Source organism: Equus przewalskii, chromosome X (genome assembly GCF_037783145.1).
Source record: "Equus przewalskii isolate Varuska chromosome X, EquPr2, whole genome shotgun sequence".
NCBI lineage: Eukaryota > Metazoa > Chordata > Mammalia > Perissodactyla > Equidae > Equus > Equus przewalskii.
The window spans coordinates 80,900,469-80,924,808 of NC_091863.1; the positions used below are offsets into that span (position 1 = coordinate 80,900,469).

Here is a 24,340-nt window from a genome sequence, read left to right on the forward strand (position 1 = left end):
AAAAAACAAGGCAGCCCATGAGAAAAAGAGATCTGGGTAACTTGATCTGTCATAACTTCATGCCTCCCGTGCAATCCATATTCCGTCCACAATGGACTACTCGCCACTCCCACACCCCAAACACATACACATTTATGACTTTGCTCATGTCCTTCTTGCAGCCCAGAACGCTCCTCCACATTTTCCCCCACCCAAATCCTAGTTTTCACAGCCTTTCGACCTTGCTGAAGCTTTTGACAGAGTTCACTGCTGCTTTCTTTGTCAAACACATGCTTCTTCTGGCTTTTGTGACACCTCAGTGTTTTCCTCCCATTTTCCTGGCCACTCTATTTCAATTTCATTTGGCAGCTCCTCCTCCTCCGTCATCTGACTTCTAATGCTGGAATTTCTACAGTGAAATCCAGCCAGCCAAAGAATGAATGGAGAGGCCACAGTTAAAGGACCAGTATAACCCACAACGCCAAAAGACTGTGGAGCAATATCGACAAACTCCTGACGGAACCAAAGAAGTGACCCAAGAATTTCATATCGTATCGTTTTGTCCTTCAACAGACAAGCATGCTATTTTTTGCATGCTATTCTCAAGTATGCAAAAGTTCAAGAAATGCAACACTTACAAGTGCCTCTTTTTAAAAAACTGATAGAAAATAAAATCTAGGCAACCAAGAGATATATCAAAACAAAGAACTCAGGAATAAAAGAGCTGTGATAAAAGGACTAGTGGTAAGCTTTGAATTCATTTAAACAGAACCAAGACCAAACAACTTGGAGAATTCTAGGTGGAGAGCAGAATGTAAATGTTATAAACTATAAGAAGGTAAAAATAATAATATAGTCAACAAAAATCAGGAGATGGGAGGGGAAATGCAAGGGGGCTCATTTTGTCATGTTTCATAGTGATATCCCATATCCTCATACTGATAACAATAGTTTATTGTGTACCAGGCACTGTGCCAAGTCTTTTATATGTATTAACTCTTTTATTTCTCACAACAGCCCAATGAAGTAGGCACTCTTTAGTCCTCATTCTAAAAATAAGGAAACTGAGGCACATAGAATTAAATAATTTGCCCACCTTGTAGCTAGTAAGTGGCAGAACTTGTTTGAACCCAAGCAGGCTATTTCCAGAACCCATGCTCTTAACCAACTACCCAGGGAATCAGTCCACACTATCAAAAATTGAAACATGGATATAAAAATATAATGACTACAACCTCTTTATATATTTCAAATCTTTGAGTTTAACTTTAAAATAGTCTTTCAGAGTCTACTATTTCTTGAGGGGGAAGAAACATTTATCTGAAGTTTATCAATTCCCTTACTTTCACTTTGATTTATTTTCCTTTTGTTCAATTCAAGCATTTTGAAAACGTTCATACTTTAAAAAATAGCAAGTATACTATTTCTATCAAAATTTTTCTATCTATCCATTTATTAATCCTATATAACAAAAGTGATACCCAGGGTAATGTTCATTGATCTTAGCAGCTAATGTTTATGAAGGATTTATTATCTGCCAGGTAGCAGAGTAAGCACTTTAAATGGATTATCTCATTAAATTAATACAACAATCTTATAAATAAGTGCTATTTTTATCCTCTTTTATTCAGATTAGGCAACTGAGGCACAATAATGGTTATTCCTAGTTGGTGCAGATTTGGAAAGATTTTTTTCGCTCTTGTTTGCAATTTTCTATATTGCTTGCTTATTTTATAATGATTATGTATCTTTTTTAATAAAAATGTGAAAGCCATTCTAAAAGTATGTTTTTAAATAAAAACTGTGAAGATTCCCCAGGGTTCAGTCTTGAGCCATTTTCTCTTTCTGTTCTGCACTCTTTCTCTAGACCATGTCGTCAACTCCCATAGCTTTGAATACCATCCACAAATCTGTGTTTCCCACAAATCTATATTTCTACTCCAGGGACTGTCTTCCGAGCTCCAGACACATACGCCCAACTGCCAACTAGACATCTCTTCTTGTATGCTTCATACACACCTCAAATGCAACATGTCCAAAACCATACTCGTTACCCTAAACTGGTCCTTCTTCATGCTTCCTATTCCCAGTGAATGGCACCACTCTCCACCCGAATGTACAAACTAGAAATGCATGAATCATGGTTTATTCCTTCCTTGCTCTCACCCTGTCTATCCAAATTGTCACCAAGTACACGCTACCTGTAAAATATCCCAAATCTCCTTCTCTCCATCCCCACTACCACTTCCTTAGTCCAAGCCACCATCATCTCTTGCAATTACTTCCTAACTGGTCAACCATTTAAAATTCTTGCTCGCTTATAATTCATTCTTCTCACAGCAGCCAGAGAGATATTTGTAAATATAAAAGGAATTATGGATCTCCCTTGCTTAAAACCCTTCAATGAATTCCCATTGTTCTAGAATAAACTTCAAACCCCTTACCATGGCCCTTGTGACACAAACTGTAAGTTGCCTACTCAACATGTTTCCCCCTTCTATAACAAAACCAGGATTTTGTTAGGAGTACTAATAGGCTGAGTGGAAAAGAAAACCTCCCCAGCCTCCACTACAGTTAAGGTTGGCCATTCAACCCAGTTCTGGCCGATAAGATAAGCAGAAACTTACAAGATCAGGCTTCCAGGACAACTATTACTTTCCTGATGGAAAAAGACAGACTCAACTGCCACATGTCGTTTGCCCTCTGCATTCTCTCCTTTTTCCTGCCCAGACATGGAACAGTCATCTCGGAAGCATGAAGTTGGAAGCCACACTCAAAGGATCACAGAACAAAAAGATGGAAGCTTGGGTTGTGGAACTTGCATGAGCCCTGGACTGCTGACATTGAAGCTCCATTATGTCAGAAAAGTAAACCCCTCATTTTGTTAAACCACCATAACTTGATTTCTGTTAATGCAGCCAAAATCAGTCCTAATAGATACAATCTTGCCTGATAAGGTCCCTGCTTACCCCTTTGGCCTTATCTCGAGCAACTTTCCTCCTCATTGGCTCTATTACATCGACATTGACTTTCCTTTTACTCTTCACACACAACCTCTTTTCTGCTTCAGAGTTTTACATGTGCTGTTCCTTCTGCCTGAAATCATCTTTTCCCCAGTATTCACTGGCTAACTCCTGCTCATTATTCGGGTCTGAGCTTAAGGGATATTTCTTCAGCATAGACTTCCCTGACCCCTGCAATCCAAATTAGGTGCTTTCATAGCACCCTGAATTTTTCCTTCTTAGCATGTTTCATAATTTATATTTTTAAATTTATTTACAGGATTTTTTTCCCTTTTAGTTTAACTTCCATCTCCCCAACTAGACTCTGAGATCTGTAGTGCCAAGGACTGTGATTGTCTTGTCCACTACTAAATATATATGCAGGCCCTATTACAGTGCATGCCACATAGAGGACACTGAATAAATAACGCTAATAAATGAACAATCTAATGAAAGTTCATGTGTTTTGTGCCATTTTCCCTGCTCTCCTGGATCATAATTAATCACTCTTCCCTCTATGCTTCCACAGCATATTGCTTTGACTTCTATTTTAATTCAATTCTTTTAAAAAATAAGGCATGTTTTAAAGGATCTCAAAGTCAGTTCAGGAGAAAAACACATAATAAACAATTATGATACAGTGTAATAAATGCAACATTTGAAGTCTGAGCAAAATACAAAAATAGAACAAGGGAAAAGATGATGAACTTAATGAAGTAGTAGAGATGAGACCAGGGAAGGATTTCAGGAGCTAGTAATATCTAGGCAGCATTTTGAAAGCTAAATGGGAGTTTTCCAGGTAGAAAAGGGGAGGAAGGGAAATCCAAGCAAAGACTATAGCATGTGCAAATGCCCTATGGTGTGCAAAAGAAGAGGATGCTCAGTATCAATAAAGTGTAAAATGTAAAGAAGGCATAAGAGGCATAGTGTGAGTAACATTGTTGAGGGGAACCATCTAACACAGTAAACACAGGTTTCTCCATGAGACTATTCTCATGACATTCTTTTTTTTTTAAAGCTTGGCCAAAGAATTGTAAAAACAAATAGAACTATGACTTATATTTCGTAAATTAATTCATGTATGATCATGTCTGCAATAATTAGAAAATGTGTTTCTGTCGAGGCATTAGAATGTGGATGAAGTCACATATTTATGCTCCATGGCTCTGCCCATGGAGCTCTGAGACCCCCAGTTGGCTCCATTTCTATGGAGAAAATTGTCCAAAATCAAGGCTGGAGAGATAGGCAGGGTACAGACCACGAAGTTTCTTTGATGTCACCCAAAGTAACTTTGATTTTATGGGCAATGAATAGACACAAAAGGATTTTAAGCCAGGGAGAAATTATCCTCAGATCTGAGTCTTAGAAAGATCACCTTGAAGGCAACGGATTGGAGGAAACGAGTTAGAATTCTACTGCAACAGTAAAAGTACCTATGAGAACCTCAACTAAGGCAGTGACAAGTGAAGATGGAGAGAACAGAATTGGGGAGATAATTCACAGGCAAAATTAACTAGACTCAATCATTGATTAGGCATAGAGGTGAACAAGAGAGGAAGAAATTAAGGATCATTGGGAGACTCCTATTCTAGAAACTGATCATTGTGTCATTTAGTGAGAGAGATAATACAGAAAGAAGAGTATGTTTGGAAGGTGAGATAATTCATTCAGTTTAGAACACACGGCATCTGAGGTGCCTGTGGGATATCCAAGTGAAGGCGTCTGGCAGGTTAGATGGATACATGGGTCTGGAACCCTAAGAGAGTAGCCTGGGTTAGAGATATGGATTTGAGACTTGCCAGAGAAGATGACAACCTAAACTAAGACTTTAGCAGTCAACATAGAGAAGAAAGAATAACTTTGAAAGATGTAAGAATTTAGAATCGATAAGATCTGGTGACTGATTGGATAAAGTAAATGTGAGAGGGGAGCCTATGACAAACCTCAGGTTTCTGGCTTTGGAGCCTGGATGGGTGATGGTTCCACTGTTATGGACTAAAGTGTGCCCCCCTCATTCATATGTTGAAGCCCTAATACCCATTATCTTAGAATATAACTGTATTTGGAGATGGAGCGTTTAAAGAGATAATTAAGGAAAAACAAGGTTTGTCTTGATGAGCCCTAATACAATATGACCAGTGTCCTTATGAGAAGAGGAGATTAGGACATAGACATGCATAGAGAGAGAAAGCCAGGTGAACATGAAGATGGCCATCTACAAGGTAAGGCAAGAGGCCTCGGAAGAAACCAACTCCGCTGACACTTTGATCTTGGACTTCTAGCATCCAGAGCTGTAAGAATATAAATTTCTGTTGTTTAAGCCACATTGTTATGGAGGTTCTAAAAAACCAGTATAGCCAGCAGCAACCAAGATAAGGAATATGGGAATGAAAGTAGGTTGGAGGAAGGAGGTATTGAAAGAAGAATCTGATGTGGACATGTTGAGTTTGAGATTCCTGAGGTATATCCAGGTAGAGATATTCAAATGGCTTTGAAATTCAAGAGATAAATCGGGGTTATGGACCCAGATTTGGAAATCATTGATATGTAGGTGATATTTTAATTAATTTTATGAGTGGATGAAATCATCTAAGTGTATATAGAGTGAGAAGATCATCAAGGATAGAATCTAAGGAATATCGACATTAAAGAACAGACTGAGGAACAGAACCTAGGAAACGAAAATAAAGAGAGAAGATGAAGGGAGAGAGAAAACATATAATTAACCATTTTAACCCTGTTTTTAATTATAATTAGTTGAGTACATACTGATCTCCATCCTCAAAGAGCTTTGGCACCGTGGAAGAGCAATACCTTATTCATTTCTGAATCTCCAACACAAAGCACGGTACCTGACATTTAATATCCCTGCAATAAATATTTGTTAAATCAAATGGAATTGAAATTAGGACTTCATTCCATTTTTTGTTTTGTTTGCTTATTTCTTGAGTGTGCAGCATGTATTGCCACTGATATTTTAAGTTCATAACGAAAAATCATTTCAATGTGTCCTAGGCTTGGTCCCCTCCCAAACCAACCCCCAGGACAATAGTTTTCATTATAACCTTCTGTCTTTGCCATTCTGGATGGAATTCTGTGCACAGAAGTTATATACATATATGGGTATATCTATGTAACAAATCGCAGCACAGGAGCCCCCTGGGCTCCCTCAGGTTCTGGTATGACATATTTGAGCCATATAAATTCAGCTTCTCCTCTGGCATCTGTTAGCCGACTCACTTGCAACTCCACCTCAGCAGTGGTCTCTCAGTCCTCTCAAAGCAGGGAAAGAGTACTGTGTGCTGAAAGACCATGGCAAAGAATCCTCCAGAGAACTGTGAGGACTGTCACATTTTAAATGTAAGTTGATTCATATTTTTTTCCTTTTTTGAGCAGAAGCAGTTTCACAGATTTATCGTATTGCAATATGAACATTAGAAAGTAAAATCAAAGGTGACTTTGAATTGTGGCTTGCTATTCTAAGGGCTTTTGCGTATTGTTTTATTCTCTCTGTTCTTTGCTTAGGCAGAAGCTTTTAAATCCAAGAAGATATGTAAATCACTTAAAATTTGTGGATTGGTGTTTGGTATCCTGGCCCTAACTCTAATTGTCCTGTTTTGGGGAGGCAAGCACTTCTGGCCGGAGACACCCAAAAAAGTAAGTAAATGCACATTATTATCCAATACTTCTGTTTTGAGTTTGATTGAATTTAATTAGTGATTGACTTGTATATTACTCTGAAAATGAAAATCATTAAGTCTTTTTTGTGTTTATTTTCTGATGATATGAAAACCTGAATCAAGATTTTGCTCTTTTTTATTTCCCTAATTATTTTGGAAAGGGAAAAAATGTGTTTTCTGTATTTCGGTTGGTAAGGATAGGATGTAGAATTACCCATTCTTATATAATGCTTGGCTTTAAGGAGTTAAAAGTCCTCCTAGAAGCAAAATTTTTACTGTAAGAAAAAATACTTTCCGTCTTTCTTTCAATTATTTGGGCAGAAACTGATGGAAAAGTAATTATACCACCACATAAGAAGAAACCACCAGAAATGGCAGCAAAGGATTTTCGGGGATTATGTTTCTGACTTAATGCATCTGCTGTGAGGACAGGCAGCAAACTCCTTTTCAGAAAGAGCACTCCTCATACCTGAGTTCACATTTATTTATGACTTAAAAAAACAAAAACTAGAGCTTTTTAGCTCTTCACCAGCCACAATTGTCTCTGTTCCACTGAGATAGTAATACCACAAGGTAGAAACAAGTGACTCCAAGTCATTATCACAGGTATCAGAAAGCTTCTGATATTAGGGTAATTTGGTGAAGCTTGCTTGGCCATTGTAGCTGGTATTAGTGTACTCTGGTGTTATTGTTACTCCCGGGCTCACATGCAATGTGCAAGTTTAGAGATGACCCAAAGAAAATCATAGTCTCTTCATGCTAACAATTGCCATTTGAAAGAGAATTAATAAATGCACAGGTTACAGGGTATGAAGACGGCTTTCTGGCTTTGCCACATTTTCCTCCCTGCATGTGGGATGTTGTTGTTGTTACTATTTTTATTAATTTGTTGTCATGAAATGCTTATTTCTATTTTATAACGGATGTAGGAAGGGAAAGGCACAAATCCAGGAGAGAGGATGGGAGACAAGAAGAAAATGGGTTGATGTGGGCCATTAGGAGCCAAAGGAGCAATAGGTGCAGAGGAAAGAATACGGATGGATGAGAAAGGAGAGGCGGAGGGTGAGAAAATAGAAAATCAACTGGATAAGTGTCCAGAAGAAAACAGAAAAGTAAGCCATATCCACCCTTGGGTTCGTAAGCTTTGCTGCCATATGCACTTTCATTTAGTCCCAGAAGCTACCTTATCAAGCTTAAGTAGCAGGGAGAATGAAGAGCAAACCAGCTGACTTTGTTTGCCTTTTTATTTATATCTTGTTCCAGAAAGGATTTCAGGCATCACCCAATGCCTATAGTTAGTCCCTTCTCTCTCTCTCTCAATCTCTCTCACTGCTCCCTGATTCTGAACTACTTACTGTTCACATGTCTTTCTAGAGAAGCCACTTATATTTGGGCTAGCAAGGTGGGCAAAGCAATTGAGATCAGGAAGGAAACAGTAAATAAATGAGTGCCAAAATGAATTCCAATCCGATTCTGCTACCACTTAACTAATTCCCAAGGTGGTATGCTGCCCTGAAAATTGAATCTTGGATTCTCTTGACAGTTACAGACGAGTACAATAAACCCTTTTGTTCTCCATGACCATAATGTACTTAACTGAGTGTGGTAGTTAGCTAGCCCTTTTGACCACTCATACATGCCTGCTTAAACATGGGGCCAGATGGCCTGTCTTGTTTTATTGTAGCCAATGGTACAGCAAATACTATTCTGAAAGGGTTTATGTGTTTTTCTGAACTTACAATGCTATTTGCCTCAGTGCAACTATAAATGACTAGGTGGGGGCCTTGCTTTTATCTTGCAAGATGCCAAGCTCACTAATAGCGCTCATGGTCCCCTCTGCTTCCATATTATGTCATCTTTGCTTCTCACTCCAGTTCTCTTTTTAATGGATTATAAGAAGCAATCCTGTGATGTCTCAAACCAAAAGTAAAACCTAGTCAGTGCAGGCACAGAATAGGTGGGGTATGCTACCAAATAAAGTTTATCAAGAATCACATCCCTTGTGAAGTAATCCATCTTGGGATGTAATTTTCAGCAAAGGGATTCTCAGAAATGAACAAAGTTATTATGAAGTAATCCAGTAAAAAACAATACTGTCTCCTGTGGCAAGTTGTTCCACCATGAACAAAGGTTGTTTGCTCTCCATTCCAATGGGGAGTTGCAACTTATTGTCTTTGATATCTAAGTCTTGGCCTTCACCACAAGACCAGGCTGGGTCCATTGCGAACTAAAGAACCAGCAGGAGATGTGGATGCTTCATTCAGTCTACTACTACCTTCACTTCCCAGACAAAGTGCCCAAGAGACCCTCTGTGTTTCCAATGGCTGAGACTGCCAGTAAGCCTGCCTCAGAGCTGACTTATCAATCCTGGGAAGAGAAGAGTAGTCAGATTAGTCTAGGAAGATTTTCAGAGGAAAAGGATCCAGGCATCTTGCACAAATTAAAGACTCTCCCCTTAAGAGTATGGCCTAGCAAGAAACCACAGTTAGCAGAGTAAACCCCGGGCTCTTCCGGACTTTCCTTTATAAGCCTGTGGGACCTGTGGGGACTGGGGTCCCTTGGTGGAGAGGACAATTGAGGCCGCTGTGCTTATGGATGGCAGGGGTTTGTGTGCTGTCCTTCAGTTTCCTCCGAGCTCTTAGTGTTTGCTCCTCTAGCCTCCACCACACCTCCTCTTTTTGATTTTGTTTTTCAACATCTGTTTGTAATAAACAGTGTTTATTTAACATCCCACATCTGGTGTTGACAGTTCCATGCCGGTAAGTCCTCCCCACTCCTTTCATTACCTCCCACCTTGGTATGCACAAAAGATCCAGATTCTTGATCCCAAAGAAGCAAGTCAGGCTTGATTCCTCCTCACACACCTCAGGCACGAGCGCACATATACACACACATGCACACATCTCAGAAAGAGAAAGGAATCAAAATAAAGTGAAATAAGGAGAACTAACTCTGGGTGACCTTCTGCACTCCTTTGCAGGCTACAATCCCCCTAACCCACAGCCACATACAGGACGCACTTGAGCTAAATGAAAGCCAGTCCATCAAGCTCTGTGTGCAGCTTTCTTAACCAAGCAGAGGGAACCTATTCAGTCCCAGAGATTTTCAGAGAATATCACAATGAGGCTCCACTTCCAGGCAGTGACTGCCCGGGGATCTTTGAAGCAGATTCCCTAGAGAAACATTCTTGCTTAAAGCTCCCTGTATTACACATCTAACTTGAAACAATTAGAGCCAATTCCCCAGCTAATTAATCTAACATAGAGAAAACAATTCCAAAAATTCCCAGCCCTTAACCAACAATTTATAGATGTAGCACAGAGCTTGGAGCCTATCCCCTCCAATCCTTTGTAGAATGAGGCAGAAGAAAAAATAATAAATAAATGAAATGCTGCCCTTCCTGCCATATGTAGGAACCGCCTGGTGACTTTAGGGCTGTTTAGAAACTGTAAGTCCTAAGGCTCACACAGCAATCAACAGATTCCTGGACATGTCCCCTCAACTTCTACATGCTACCAGTATGAGATGAGAAGTGGGAGGGATAGGTGGGTGTCCTTTTGCCCCCTCCTTGCACATCAACTGCAGATGACCATTAAAGCAGGCTCCCTCAGAATTGTGAGCCCAATATCAATCTAGATTAAAAATCCTTTGTTCAGAAATACCACTTTCCTGCTAAGCCTGGATCCAGCTTTCCTGTGCTTATTTCTCTAATGCTAGCATTGGTCAGAGACCAACTTTCTTCGCTCCTCTACTGGGCACACAGGGTACAACTCTCCTTCCCAAGTTCTCTGGGCTTTCCTACACAGCATTTTGGTGGATGAAACGTGGGTCTGGAGAAGCATTCATACCCTCAAGGAAAAAGTTGTAGTTATAGCTGGAATCTCGTTAGCAGGGAGACTCAGCTTCAACAGATGGTGCCACGCCGGCATTTTAAAAAAGAAGACTTCTTTTCATTTTATTTTCTCCCAAACCATTGCGGGAGTGAAGTCCAACCTTGTCCAGCAACTCTCACAGGGCCAGCTCTTACTCTGGGCGACTCAAGGGCAGCACCAAATATGTAGAGCAGGACTCTGGCTACTATGAGCACATTCTTATTCAGTCCCTTCATTCTCCTAAGGCAGCATTTGCTGAGCAACTTACGTGGCACTAGTAAGAAAAGCCTGGGTCTTCAAAGGGAGCAGTCCTTCAGTGGCTGAGAGTGGGACTGGGGCTGTAGGAGGAAAGCCATCCAGGTGATCAACGGGTAGTAGCAGTCCAATGGTCACCCCGACAGGTGTCAGCCCAAATCAAGTCAAGTCAGAACTGATTTTGTCAACTATTCAACATTGCATCTGGCAAGCAGTAGGAGATAAAGATGGGAACTGAGCCTCCAGAGACATTTGGTGACTTGCCCAAAGTCATACAGCTTGTAAGTGGCAGAGTTGAAGCTAGGACTAGAACCTGGTCTATGGATCCTTTCCACTATTCTTCAGCTGCATTTAAGAATAAGGGATGGTGGGGGTAGTGGGTAAGGGAAAACTTCCCAGCCAGCTTGAGTCTGTAGATGAAAGAAATGGGTTTTTTTCTTGTTGAAAAGGAAGAATGTCTGTGCTGCTTATGCCAATTTTTTTCAGGGCTGGGAACTGGTGATTGAAGATGCAGAAGTCCAACTTTGCATAAGAAACAATCTGTCTGCTCTGTGTGGGTAAAGAACTACCCAGAGGCCCTTTAATTCCCACAGGCTAGGTCGGTAATAATATGGTACAGTGCATTCCCTTTCCTTCCTTCCAGCCTCACACCTGCTAGCCAGCTATTCCGAGCATGTACTTCACCTTTGGAGAATGTACCTTACAAACAGACAGTAAAGGATGAAGGTGGAGAGAAGAGCAGCTAGATTAATCACGGGATTCAAAAAACAAACCTAAGCCAAATGTCCTCAAATCCCTTCCAGGACAGGCTAAAGCTACTTGCACCTGAAACAGATCCATCACGCTGAGGTCTGAGGCAGCTTTATTCTTTATAAAAAGCTTTCTTTTCTGATCTCAGAGATTGTCACAAATTGAGGCAAGAAAACAGGGCAAACTGTGAAAGGGGGATGTTAGGGCTCATTTGCTACCTGAGTAGAGGATTTAACTGGACTGAGAAAAGACTTCCTAGGCAGGGAAGAGAAATAAGTTTGTGTTCCCTCCATGTTTTGTCAGTGTGGTCTTCTTACATCTCTCACTTCCTGGGCTTAACCATGTATCTACCTCATTTCACTTGTGAGTCATATTCCCCTCCACTGGCTTCCCTGTCCCACTCCAGTGTTCCGGTCCTTGTAGTTAAGACCAGCTTTATTTGTGGGTAGAGTAGGAACCCATTTGTGTGGTGATGGAAAGATGCCATTACCCCCCAAATATCTCTTATTCCTGGTGCCATTGTGCTTAAAATCCACCATTAGTAATTCATTTCTTTGAGTTAAGTATTGCACTCAATTTTGTTTTGACAAATACCCATCACTGACAACTTAGTGTGAAATCATTTGTCAGACTCATTTCTTCTTTGACATGAGGTACCTAAAGCAACATGAGATTCCTAGATGTCTAGAGAGGAGACAACGAGATAGAGGGAGATGGAAAGAGGGGGAAGGGCTAGGAGGGTACAAAGTAAACAGGATGTGGAAAGAACAGAAAAGGGAAGCTAGAAGCACCAAAGATTAACTTTCCCTATTTGACAATTTGGCGCAAGTGTACTCCTTGTCATACTATGTCCTTGCTCTCTCCTTCCTGGAATAAAGCTGAGTTGGGGGCAGTCTGAGATGAGCTGCTGGGAACCCACTCACACCTCTCTCAGGCCAATAATCCTGTCTCTGTTCTAGTTTGGGCCTGGAGAGGACAAAACCATTTATTCCTTCATCTCAGAAAGACCCCCAGCCCCTGAGCCAGTGAGCTTAGTAGAGAGAAAAGTACTTCTGAGGCCAAAGGCATGAGCTCAGTCTTCATATGGGCCAGTGAAGCTTGCATAGCCATTACCCAGGCAATGTGCTCCACAGGGACCCAGGCGAGACAGTATGTCTGGATTTGCTCAGACCCATCCCTAAACAGTCCAAAGTGGGCCACCAGCATCATCTTCCTAGACAAAGGACAGCTTGTTCCAAAAGGACACCTTTGATAGTGTAATTCAATCTGAGTGAATATATAGCTCCCCACACCCACCAAGGATTCATATATAAATGAAGTCATTCTGATCCCATTCTATTTAGCACACTACCATTGCTAACAAAAAGCCAACAAGCTGGTTAATGAATACAATCAGAATGGACCCCTTTTCCCCCACAAAAAAAAAAAAACACAAAAAACACAAAAAACAACTCTTTGAAGGACTGTTGAAAATAATCAAGATCTGCTGAGCTTGGCAGTTTCCAATAGTTTTCATCTAGCAAGGTGTCCAAGTGAAGTGCATTGCCAACGGTGCAGGAAAACTCATTCCACAGAAGTACACTGAAATTCTAAATGTCACCAGTATGGTTCCATAGTCTTCTACCAATGATTGAAAATACAGCCTGTATTTTCTCTTTTGCCCAGGTAGGCAGTGTTCCAACATCCCCTAGTCTCTAACCTCATTTTTCCGTGCAATAATCCATCAGTGGTGCTACTGATGAAACAAACATCCCACCCTACCCCCAATGACTAGTGGCGTCAACATTTGTCTCAACAATGGATAGTATTTCTAAAGAAATTCCCCCCTGTTGGGAGATCTGACAAGACTGGATCTGAAGTAGATGCCTCTCTTCTCTACTTAGGTCAGGCCAACTGAGAGCTCAATTTGTTGCCATAGGTAGAAGTTTCTCAAGCTGGCTGCACAGCTGAAACTAAGGACATATTTATAACTAGAAGCAAATACCAAGCCTATAAGAATTTGCTACCTGTCACAAACCAGGCCAGACTTCCTGAGTTAACTCTGCAGTTGCCGGAAGGTTCTAAATACTGTTTTCCTTCCCCCTTTTAAAATATGGTCTCTTAAAAGACCTTGCCAGTGCTCAAAATCTCCCTTTAGGAAGATGCAAATTTGCCATTGGTGGGAAAATCTTATTCAACAAATACTTAAGCACTAACCCTGTCTCTTGTTTTCCTATTCAGCAACTATATAAACTTTTCATGCTTGAAGTAACATTGTTTCTACAAACTCTTCCAACTTGTTTTTCTACTTGAGGTGGGGAAAATTTGACCAGGTTAAACCAACATTCAGTCACAGACATCAGCAGACGTTAAAAAAACAGTCCAACCCAGTGCAAGCTCTAAAGGCTGTCACTGGGAGCCATGTCATTAGAAAGTAGTGTTGGCTGTGTAGATGACTTAATTTTTCAGGCTTTTTAATTTACCAAATTGTTTTTGTAAGGAAAAATGAGTATGAAGAAACAACAGAGATAAGATAGACTTCCACATGGCACCATCCGGCCTAGCCTGGTTTGTGACAGGTAGTAAATTCCTTTAAGCTTGTTATTTGCTTCTGGCTATAAATATATCCTTGGTTATAGGTAATGGGTTTCTCCTAAACTGAGACCCTCTTTGGGACTGGTCCTCTTGGTCCTTAGAAGAAGAATTGGCTCTTTTAGAGGGCAAAAGAAAGTCTGGGGTTTGGTTTCAAACACTCAGGAATGACCTGATAAGCAGCCTCTCCAAGGCACTCTGCTTGTGAGACTCCATATGACTTAGTGCAGGGCACTTGATCCAGTTCTTGAATTCTATATACAGGAGAATCTGGAGAACCTGAAGCCAAATGAGTCAGGTTTGGAAAACAGAACTCAGGAATAAGCTGAGTGGAGTTGGTTAGTTCATAAAAAAGAAGGTTAGTGGAAGGCAATAAATGTTTCCTGAAGTTTAAAGGGCAGAAGGAAGCAATTGAGGTCAAGTTAAGACTATTACGTAATATTGCCCAAGGAGAATGGTCTTCAGATTCTAAAGAGGACACAGCCAAGATTGTGGAGGCGATATTAAAGCCCTGGATAGATAAGGAGATAAACAGCAATACCTAAGCATTTTCTAAATGTGTTCAAATCTCTTTCTCAGCCCTGGTGGATTTCCTGGGCAGTGAGGGGCTGGCCACTGAGCACTTGGAAAGGGAAGTGTTTGCTTAAAGCAGCAGTGTAGGTTTTAGGTGATCCCTCTGCTTAACACAAGGGGAAAATACTTTACAGACTGGTTTGCAAAATATCATTTGCTGTTTAGTCAAGGCTGCCAAGAAAACTGTTGGAATTCTTAGTAATTAGTTCAGCAACTTGGCTTGAATACAAAATACTGGCTCTGAAGGGATCCCCATATCAGCTCCAGTGCCAAAAAGCACCTCCCTTTAATCTCGAGTCTCAGAGAATTCCCAATGGCAAGCTGTTGAGATGGCACTTCACTACAAAGGTTCTGGAAAGAGAAAGTGCCCCAGATATTACTCAGTTAAAGTGTCTTATGAAAGGACACACTGACTATCTTAGAGCTTGTTGTCCTCTGTTCTCCCAGACATATGACATGGAGCACACTTTCTACAGCAACGGAGAGAAGAGGAAGATTTACATGGAAATTGATCCCGTGACCAGAACTGAAATATTCAGAAGCGGAAATGGCACTGATGAAACATTGGAAGTACATGACTTTAAAAATGTAAGTTGAATATTTTCCCCCTAAGGCTTCCCACCTAAAATATTAGAACATTCGAGTCAAGTTAAAAATAGCCTTTAGCTTTCATTTAATTTATAAGACAAAGCTTTCCCTTCAAATTCAAATTTTGCCAGCCTGGGGCCTGACAGATCATGGAACTTATTAATTGTGGCTATTTCAGGAAGTTTGTTATTTTTTTTTCTCTTTTATAGGGATATACTGGCATCTACTTTGTAGGTCTTCAAAAATGCTTCATCAAAACTCAGATTAAAGTGATTCCTGAATTTTCTGAACCAGAGGAGGAAATAGATGAGGTATGTAAGAGTAATCATAGTGGTAGTAAAAGCCATCATTTATTGAGTGCTAACTATGTGCCAGAGATTGTATTAAATGCTTGACTCTCATTTGACTCTCACAACAGCCCTGTAGATAGGTACTATTATTATCCCCATTTTCAGATGAGGAAACTCAGACTTAGAACCAAAAAGTGACTTCCTCAAGCTCACATAGCTAGTGAGGAGCAGATTGGGATCTTGAACTCAGGCCTTTCAAAAAACTAAAGTTCATGTTTTTAGGTGCAACATTATACGTTTATACCTGGGTAACCATTAGCATTATGGACATTTGCTCCCAAACCAAAGATTCTAGGAAGAGGGATGAGCCAGGGGAACAAAATCAATCCTGCCTAAGATAAAGCCCTAAAAAGAAAAGTCCCAAGGCCACCTGGGATCCTTGCCACTTGTGTCACACTGTGACATTCACCTATTAAAGATTTCAGTTCGTTAACCTTACCACTTTATGCTGGGCTGCTCATGGAATAATTCACATTTAACCTCACTGGGAAAGGCAAAAGCAAAGAAGGTGAGAATTACAAGGTATACAAATTCTCTGAAAACACGCTACTAGGCCAGGGTGAGGTAACCTAGCCTCCCGGTGCAATGGCTGAATGGCCCCTGAAAGCCTAGTGAGAGATGAGGATTAGTGCCTAAAACACAGCCACTCTAAAACATAAGCTCAAGTAAAGCCCTTCAGCTTGAGAATGACTGAAATCACACTGGCGAATAGACTCACAGTTTACATTGACTAAGAGGAGTGCGGCTCAGTGGTTATGAACACGGACCTTAACATCCTATGTAGCTTGACCTAGAAACTTGGCTTTATCACTTAATAACTTTTTCTTCTTGAGGAAATTGCATTGCCTCTTTGAATTTCTGTTTCTTTATCTGCAAAAATGAGAATAATAATAGTAACCACATAACACGGTTGTCAAGATTCAAAGTTCAAATAAATGAATTCACTTTAAGTTCTTTCTTAAGTCCTCGATAAAATTTAGCTACGTTATTAAAAAATAAAAAAATAAAGCCCTTGAGGCTCCTCTTAATTTTTCCCTGATATTTTGTCTATAATTACAACATGTTGCTATCAATGGAGGAAGAAGGGGAGCATTAGCTAAGGCTGTATTGTGACACTGTCGTCAGGAAGAAACAAATGTTTGTTTGGCTTGTTTTGTTTGTTTTAGTGTTTAGCTGGGAAATCTAAAATAAGATTGTAGCAATGGCACAGTGGCCTCTCTGTATACTGTAAATACCTCTTTCTCTTTCCTCCCTCTCTCTCTCCCATTCTTTTTCACTTTTCTCCTACCCAACTCTTTCCATCTTAATTCTCATCTACCCATTATCTCTTTCTTTTCCTTTTCTCATTTTTCGGGTGGTGAGGTGGAGTGAGGAGCACTTTTTCTTTTCCCTTACCCAAGTCTCAGAGCTGTCATTGGCTCCCACAGACATGCTACTGGTCTCCTCATGGCCAGAGAAGCTGGCCATTGTTACCAGAATTTCCAAGAAATACAAGAATATCCCCCTGAAGATAATGCTCTCCTCCCAAAGTCTATGATAGTGAAAAATTTTGGAGATTTAAAAAAAAAAAGAATAAGTTAGATGCATCTGAGGAGTAGAACAACTTCCAAGATATTAGGAATTATTATTGGAGGCAAGGATAAGATGAAAGGGGAATCAATAGGATAAAAAGCTACTATATTCAATATCATATACTGCTTTTTACAGAAAATAATGTAAGCTTTTGAGTAGGGCCAGCCAGCAATGAAAGTCTGAACTGACACAACAGGATTTATTTTTCTGAAAAAGATAAAGGCAAAGGCCCATGATGTCTCATTTTAACCCTAATTTATTCTTCAGATAATCTTGCTGAATATTTTAAATAACACAAGTATACATCTCATGATAGATTACTATATCCTCAACAAAATCCTACTTTTTATATTTAGGCTACAGATTTTTTTTTAATGAGACAAATTTGTGGTCCTGAATGACAAAACCCCTCTAATTCTGTACTTCCCTCACCATTGTATCTCTGGTTTGTTTGTGCATGTTAAACATACAGAGCAGATATGTAAATAGCCCTGATTTTGCTAACAAAGCTAGTCAGCGTACTGACCTCATTTTTTAGAATCCCTTTCAATGCATCCCTAGGTCTTTACAGACTCAAGGGCAAAGGAGCTAAGACTTGAGAGTTTTAAATGACTAGGGGAAAAACTGTACAAGGCCATATTTCAGAGAAGAAATAAAAACACTGAAATCATAAAGCTAGAAAGAAATAAAAGAGAAAAGGAAAAGCCCTTAAGAGCAAGACAAGTGAGTAAGAACAAGGTATACAAGAGAACTACTTCCAATATTATAAACTGAAGAGAAGGCGGCGTTCTTGACAATACATATAAGAAAGGCTACCTCAAGAAAAAGCACTCTGAGACAACCTCTAAGCATCTGAAATGAAAGGAGTAAAATAGTGGTAAGGCCAGTGAAGTCACAAGCTGGAAACTTGATTTTAAAACAAAAAAAGACATCTTACTGCAACTAGCTGCCATTAACAGGAAAATCTTGTAAAACCAAAATATGAGGTCTGGTTGCTATTTAATTGATCTCACCAGTTTGGATTATAGGAGTTTTTTCAGCTTGAAATCAAATCCTGCTTGTCACCTTAGTTGCAAGCCTGAAACAAGGCAGGCACTCACGACATCCATTTGAAAGAGAGAAAACAAATGTAAATCACTCAGGGTGGCAGAAGCGCAAATTAAAGCATACACGGCCTGGCCGGCCTGGCCGAGTGGGAGCCCGGAAAATGATGGAGAGCCGTCCTGACTTTAAGGGAAGTGGTAGCAGAGAAGGCTCCTGTTTCAGTGAGCGAGCGGCCTCATTGTTAGACCAGAGAAGGGGGAGCAATTGTTAACTCTCCCAAGGGCACCTACTGTGTGCAAGGCACAGAACTAGTTTAGTGGCACCTCTGGGATTGGAATTGTTATTCAGACTTTAAAGTTGGTGTTTTCCAGCATCGCTTAATATCTCATTGTATTAATTTCTCTGCCTGTCTCCACCCTGAACTACTTTCTTCTCTCAGAATGAAGAAATTACCACAACTTTCTTTGAACAATCAGTGATTTGGGTCCCAGCAGAAAAGCCTATTGAAAACCGAGACTTTCTTAAAAATTCCAAAATTCTGGAGATTTGTGATAACGTGACCATGTATTGGATCAATCCCACTCTAATAGCAGGTATGGCCTCCTCCTCCGCCTCCTCCTCCTCTTTCCAGAATCAGTAACAGGTTAATGTTTCCAGCATTCAGAGAGTACATTTCTAGGAAAACAAATGATCAGCTTATATCTTCTTAGATGAAACTGTATATGCTGACTGCCAGTGAGGAAGGAATTTTTCACAGCCAAGTTATAAATCAGATAAATTAATGCTGACAGGCTTTTAAATATCCCAGCAAAGGTAACGCCACCCTAATGTGACTAGTGATAGCAAAAAGCTAATCTGTCTTTCTTTGCACATCTATATTCATTGCAGCCAGGATACCAGACTATTGCTCAAACCACTAGTGCCCAACCCAAGCACAGAGGAGAGAAGAGCAAAAACAATACTCTGTTGCCTTAAGAAGGATTCTCTGTGCAAATGGTGGCATTCTCCCCAGAAGATAGGACAGTCACTGCAATACAAATTTCTTTTGTCTGTTCTAGTAATCACTATAAAATTGAGGGCTAGAGGTCCAGAGCAGAAGTCTTCAGGTCTTAACTTCCAGTTAGTCCATAGAGAAAGCAAAGGTCCCTGGATGTCTTATTCTATCCAGCTAACATCTAATTTAGCCTCCCTCATTCTGGACAGCATAGATTACTACATTACCCAAGAGAGACCATTCCCACCGATGAAGGCATCTATTGGTAATCTTTCACCTTACAAAAAGGCAACTAAATTCAATATGATACCCTGGATTGGATGCTAGAACTTCTGCTTCAGTATCCTTTTTCTAAAGTACATTACTGGAAATAACGATGAAATACAAATAAACTCTGTAGCTTAGTTAGTAGTATTGTACCAATGCTTATTTCTTAGTTTTGATGGTTGGACCGTGGTTATGTAAGACACTAGCATTAGGGGAAACTGGGTGAAGGGTATACAAGAACTCCGTGCTATCTTTGCAGCTCTTCCATAAATCTAAGATTATTTCAAAATAGAAAGTTAAAAAAAAGATTTAAGACAGGAAAGAGAAGGGAAAAGGGAAGAGGACAGAGAGCACCAAACCAGATCAGGCAATCAAAAATTATTTATTGAGCACCTACCGTGGGTGAAAAAATTGTGGGAGACAAAAAAGTCCCTCGTCCTCAGTTTTTAATTTAGTATTTTAATAGGGCAAAGCAGTAAGTGTTTGACGCCAAACGAGCAAAGAAGACGTCTGTGTACATGGGAATAGTCAGATTTGTTTTGGAAAATCTCCTTAAATGTCAGCTGAAGGAGCTTGGAAAAGTGGTTCATGCATGCCCAGATGATGATAGTGAGAAGACATAAGGAAAATCTATCCCCAAATGCTGTTCCCCCAAGCACATCTTTCAGAAATGTTTATAAAGCAGTTTCAACACAACTTTGCATTTATTGCCTTAGTTTCAGAGTTACAAGACTTTGAGGAGGATGGTGAAGATCTTCACTTCCCTACCAACGACAAAAAAGGCATTGAACAAAACGAGCAGTGGGTGGTCCCTCAAGTGAAGGTGGAGAAGACCCGTCGCGCCAGACAAGCAAGTGAAGAAGAACTTCCAATTAATGACTATGTGAGTTCTGTTCACATTACTCTTGTTAGAGCAAAAACAAAGAGCCCTCACAAAACTCACAGCCCCTCAGATCAAAGTCATTGAAAGAAGAATGGTCATTATTTTAACAAAAATATTTAAGAAATTTGGAATCCCCAGGAGGCTCATTCAAAATCATCCTGATCTTTATTGATGTATCTCCATGATCAGGCTAAGGAACTTAATTTCTCACCAGTCCCCAACTCATATGTTCTTATAGTCCTCCCTTGCTCGGTGGACCTCTACCTAGTGAACCTCCCCCTCCAACACTGGCTTCTTCTTCTTTCAGACTGAAAATGGAATAGAATTTGACCCCATGCTGGATGAGAGAGGTTATTGTTGTATTTACTGCCGTCGAGGCAACCGCTACTGCCGCCGCGTCTGTGAACCTTTACTAGGTTACTACCCGTATCCATACTGCTACCAAGGAGGGCGGGTTATCTGTCGTGTCATCATGCCTTGCAACTGGTGGGTGGCCCGCATGTTGGGGAGGGTCTAGTAGCAAGTTCGAGCACAAGAGCTTAAATTTCTGGCAGCCAACATATAATAAATGCATGCTATTCAATGAATTTCTCCCTATAAGGCATTTGGCTCCTGGTAGCCAGTACTCCAGAATTACTTGTAGGTAATTCCTCTCTTCATGTTCTAATAAACTTCTACATCATCTTCAATGGCCTGATTGCTGCTGAACACACTGGGTAAGTGTTTGCTGAGAGTATTTCCTCCAGCTGAAATGAAGCACATGCATCTAACATGGATGACAACAATGGAAGCTTGCATTTCATCAGGTTTGGGAAGTAGGAAAAGGCAAAGTATAAGGATTCTCAGATACCGTATTTTACTGTGCTGTATTGAGAAAGCGGAAGTGAGGGGCTGATGATAAAGTGTCCCCATAACGGATGCATAAAAACTTGTCCTTTTGTGCATAGCCCCAATGTTTAATTATCTGGGAGACATATTGTGGATTTGCTTAAGCATCTATTAAGCTGCTGGACAGGCAGTGAGTCACAGCAGGCCAACACTAAAATATTCCAAGTGCTCAGACTCAGCAAAGGAGAAAGCTAATCTAGCAAAAAGGGTCCCAGGCTCTCCTCCTGTGAACAGAAACTCAACTTTGGATAAATTCGACACTTCACAACCTTCAGGTCTGAGTTCTCTTTAGATCAGTGTCTGGCTACATAACTTTCCAAGGCAATTGTCTGGAACAAGGGGACCCATAAATATCATTTGCAGAAACAGGCATCTTAGGAAATCACTGAAGTGAGAAGTCAAATGGGATATTTTTTCCCTAGAAAACCACAAAGAACTAGCAGTATGCCACTTTCTTAAAGGAAGGGTGAGGACTAGTTTCAAACACCTGATACTTTGCTTGGGAAAGGGAAAAAGGGCAAAGGGAAGAGGAAAAGAAGTGATTCGAGGGTAATGTTAACTTTGATGTCCCAGCCAGTTCTAGTTTCAAAAGTCCTGTTCTACCAATCTATCACCCCTTCTAGTTTCACTTGAAGGTAGCCCCTTCATTGCTCAACTTCAAAGTTATTGTGCCATGGAAATATCTGTCTGGCACTTTCATCAGAGAAGTATTCTCAAAGAGTAAAATCTTCACCAAGATGCCTGTAGGCCAGGAATCATTTTCCCCCATTTAACAGTTGAGGAAGCAAATAGAACTGGATTTGCCCAAGGCTGAGTTGAGATTAACCAGTCATTAATTGATAATTAGCATACATGCCATACTTGGATTACCAATTTCCACAGAATGAGAGCACAATAAAACGTATCTAACAATGCAACATCACTGAAAATATGGTTTTTTTATTAATGATTTAGAAGACATCTGAGAATTTTGGAGTACTTCCGTTATCATAACAGGCATTAATTTACAGTTGAAATAGAAAAATGTAAAAGATATGAGATTTACTTGCAGTTGTATGGACTTTATGATGTTCTCTATCATTGTTTTTTAATAAATTATTCATTTTTAAGATCAACCAATAATTTTAAATCCCTGAGACATTCAATTTTATGCAGTCTATGTGGTACTATATACACTATGCTCTGTGGGGGACACAAATTAAATAGAAAATATATTCCTTATTTCCAAAGAAAAATAAAACACCTAAAACATATGAGCCCAAGTGCAGAAACTACACAACCGCAACTACAGTTATATATGGCGTGCTATATACATGTGTGAACACACACACACACAAGAGGTATAGAAGGTTCCATGTCACATTTTAGGGCTAAGAGTTCCTACTCACATTATTTTAATTCTGGAAGCATGTCCTGTTCAAATGAGATCCCTCAGCCTCCACATAATTTCGCATTGGGAAAGTGTGATCCCTTTAATGAGGCAGAATATGAGTTCACAAAAAATACAAGGACATGCTTAAAGAAGCATTCAAATCATTTCATGCTTAGGAAAAAACCAGCAAACAAACAAACAAACCTGAATACATTACTCTGTCACTTCATATAGGCCCAGGTCAGGTTGGAAAAGAAGAAAGCATGATATTGCTCTCTTGGCGTAGATTTTTGCCCCTCATTCGAGTCCTGTACAGATTCCTTACATCGTGCCTTGTACTTCCCTCAGAACAACCCCACTGAAGCTAGAGCTGCCTCTCTTCCTTCTACCACCCTCCGCTGAGCCCAGCCTCCCCATCACAAAGGAGTGACACCAAAATAACTCTGAACTCCCGAGTCAGAGGCCCTGCAGTGATTCTACTGTATCCCTGTCCTCCAGTCCAATCTCTCTCCAAATACTTCCAGCTTGTCCTCCCAACCCCGCCGCCTCAGTTATGCTTATGATTCAGGCCACAGGTTATTTCTTAACACAGCTATTACAACCTTCTCCCTCATGAAATTCCCAGTCTGTAGACTGAAGCTAGAATAAATGCTTTTACACAAAGTTTATTTTTCACTTATAGATTTTATGAATGTCATTTCCTTTCCTGAAAGTCTATGATAGCTTCTTACTACACCAAGGACCAAGCCTAACTTGCATCCAAATAGTCCTTCCTCAAACCACCCCTAACCACCATGTGATATCCCTTGTCTCCTCCCACTACCCTACCCACCCCCTTGGCTTGTCTCGGGCGCATTAGCCTCATGCTTTATTCGTGCAGTCTTCCCATCTCCTTTACAGAATTTCTCTCGCTAATTTGAAGAGATTAGAAAGTCCCATTTTGCTCTTACCTAAACATGAAATCTAAATCCTCTCTACTTATTCTGTGCCTGTATAACTTAATATATCACTCAATGCACGTACCATTTACATATGAGTTTAATTTGCAAGTTCTAAAAGAGGGCCCATACTCTCTCCCATTTTGCACTGTCCAGAATTTGCATAGTATTGAAAGCACGCAAGTGGCCTTTAAATGGGTTTTTTTTTTTTTTTGATAGAAGGCAATGAGAAAGAAGAGAGGGAAGAAAGCAGGAGAAAAAGAGGAGGATGTAAAAGAGTACAGCTACAAGGCTCTTCAGAATATGATTACAAAAAGTTGGCCTTGAGCTCTGTCGAAATTTGGGATGAAAGTTCTTATCTTACTTAAATCCATTCTTGTATCCCTTATCTTTTAACACAGTATGTTTCTAAAAGTATGAAGAATTCCTCTAATCCCAGATTGATCAAAAGCATCGATGATTGCCCGCAGCTCGATTATCTGTTCCCATTATACAAAAGCAGGCTTTTTGCATTTTCTTCTGAATTTTCAATGATTCTACATATAAAAAAGGCAAAAAGCATATTTGCAATGAAATCGCAAAAACTCTCCTATTACCTTTCAGATTCTTTGGGGGATCTAAATTCCAATCAAGAAAAGTCAGGTGAGGCGAAGCCATCCATTGCTCCCACTCAGCATAAGGGCACTATGCATTAGTGTGCTCAGCGCCTTCCTGCACACCTAAAATGGCTCTTTGGCAGGACTAGGGGCAAAGGAAATCTAT

The 24,340-nt window shown here is 40.2% G+C and overlaps 1 protein-coding gene across 2 annotated transcripts; it reads left to right on the forward strand.

Moving 5' to 3' along the window:
• The first annotated feature begins 6,183 nt into the window (after window positions 1–6,183).
• On the forward strand, window positions 6,184–22,387 carry TNMD (tenomodulin). 2 transcript variants are annotated; one of them, XM_008536382.2, is made up of 7 exons: window positions 6,184–6,341; window positions 6,507–6,638; window positions 15,130–15,270; window positions 15,480–15,581; window positions 18,676–18,829; window positions 20,214–20,380; window positions 20,688–22,387. In XM_008536382.2, exons 1-7 carry the CDS (start codon window positions 6,294–6,296, stop codon window positions 20,895–20,897), a joined length of 954 nt encoding a protein of 317 aa, XP_008534604.1. In that variant the 5' UTR covers window positions 6,184–6,293; the 3' UTR covers window positions 20,898–22,387. The 2 variants fall into 2 exon arrangements, with proteins under 2 accessions (XP_008534604.1, XP_070460317.1); XM_070604216.1 differs by lacking the exons at window positions 6,184–6,341; window positions 6,507–6,638 and adding an exon at window positions 13,901–14,096.
• Window positions 22,388–24,340: the final 1,953 nt, after the last annotated feature.

Bases quoted from the DNA above. Each gene is read 5' to 3' on its own strand.
- TNMD (XM_008536382.2), top strand. From the start codon at position 6,294: ATGGCAAAGAATCCTCCAGAGAACTGTGAGGACTGTCACATTTTAAAT. The intron at 15,271-15,479 runs GTAAGTTGAATA...TCTCTTTTATAG, and splicing joins AAGTACATGACTTTAAAAAT to GGATATACTGGCATCTACTT. The intron at 20,381-20,687 runs GTGAGTTCTGTT...TTCTTCTTTCAG, and splicing joins AACTTCCAATTAATGACTAT to ACTGAAAATGGAATAGAATT.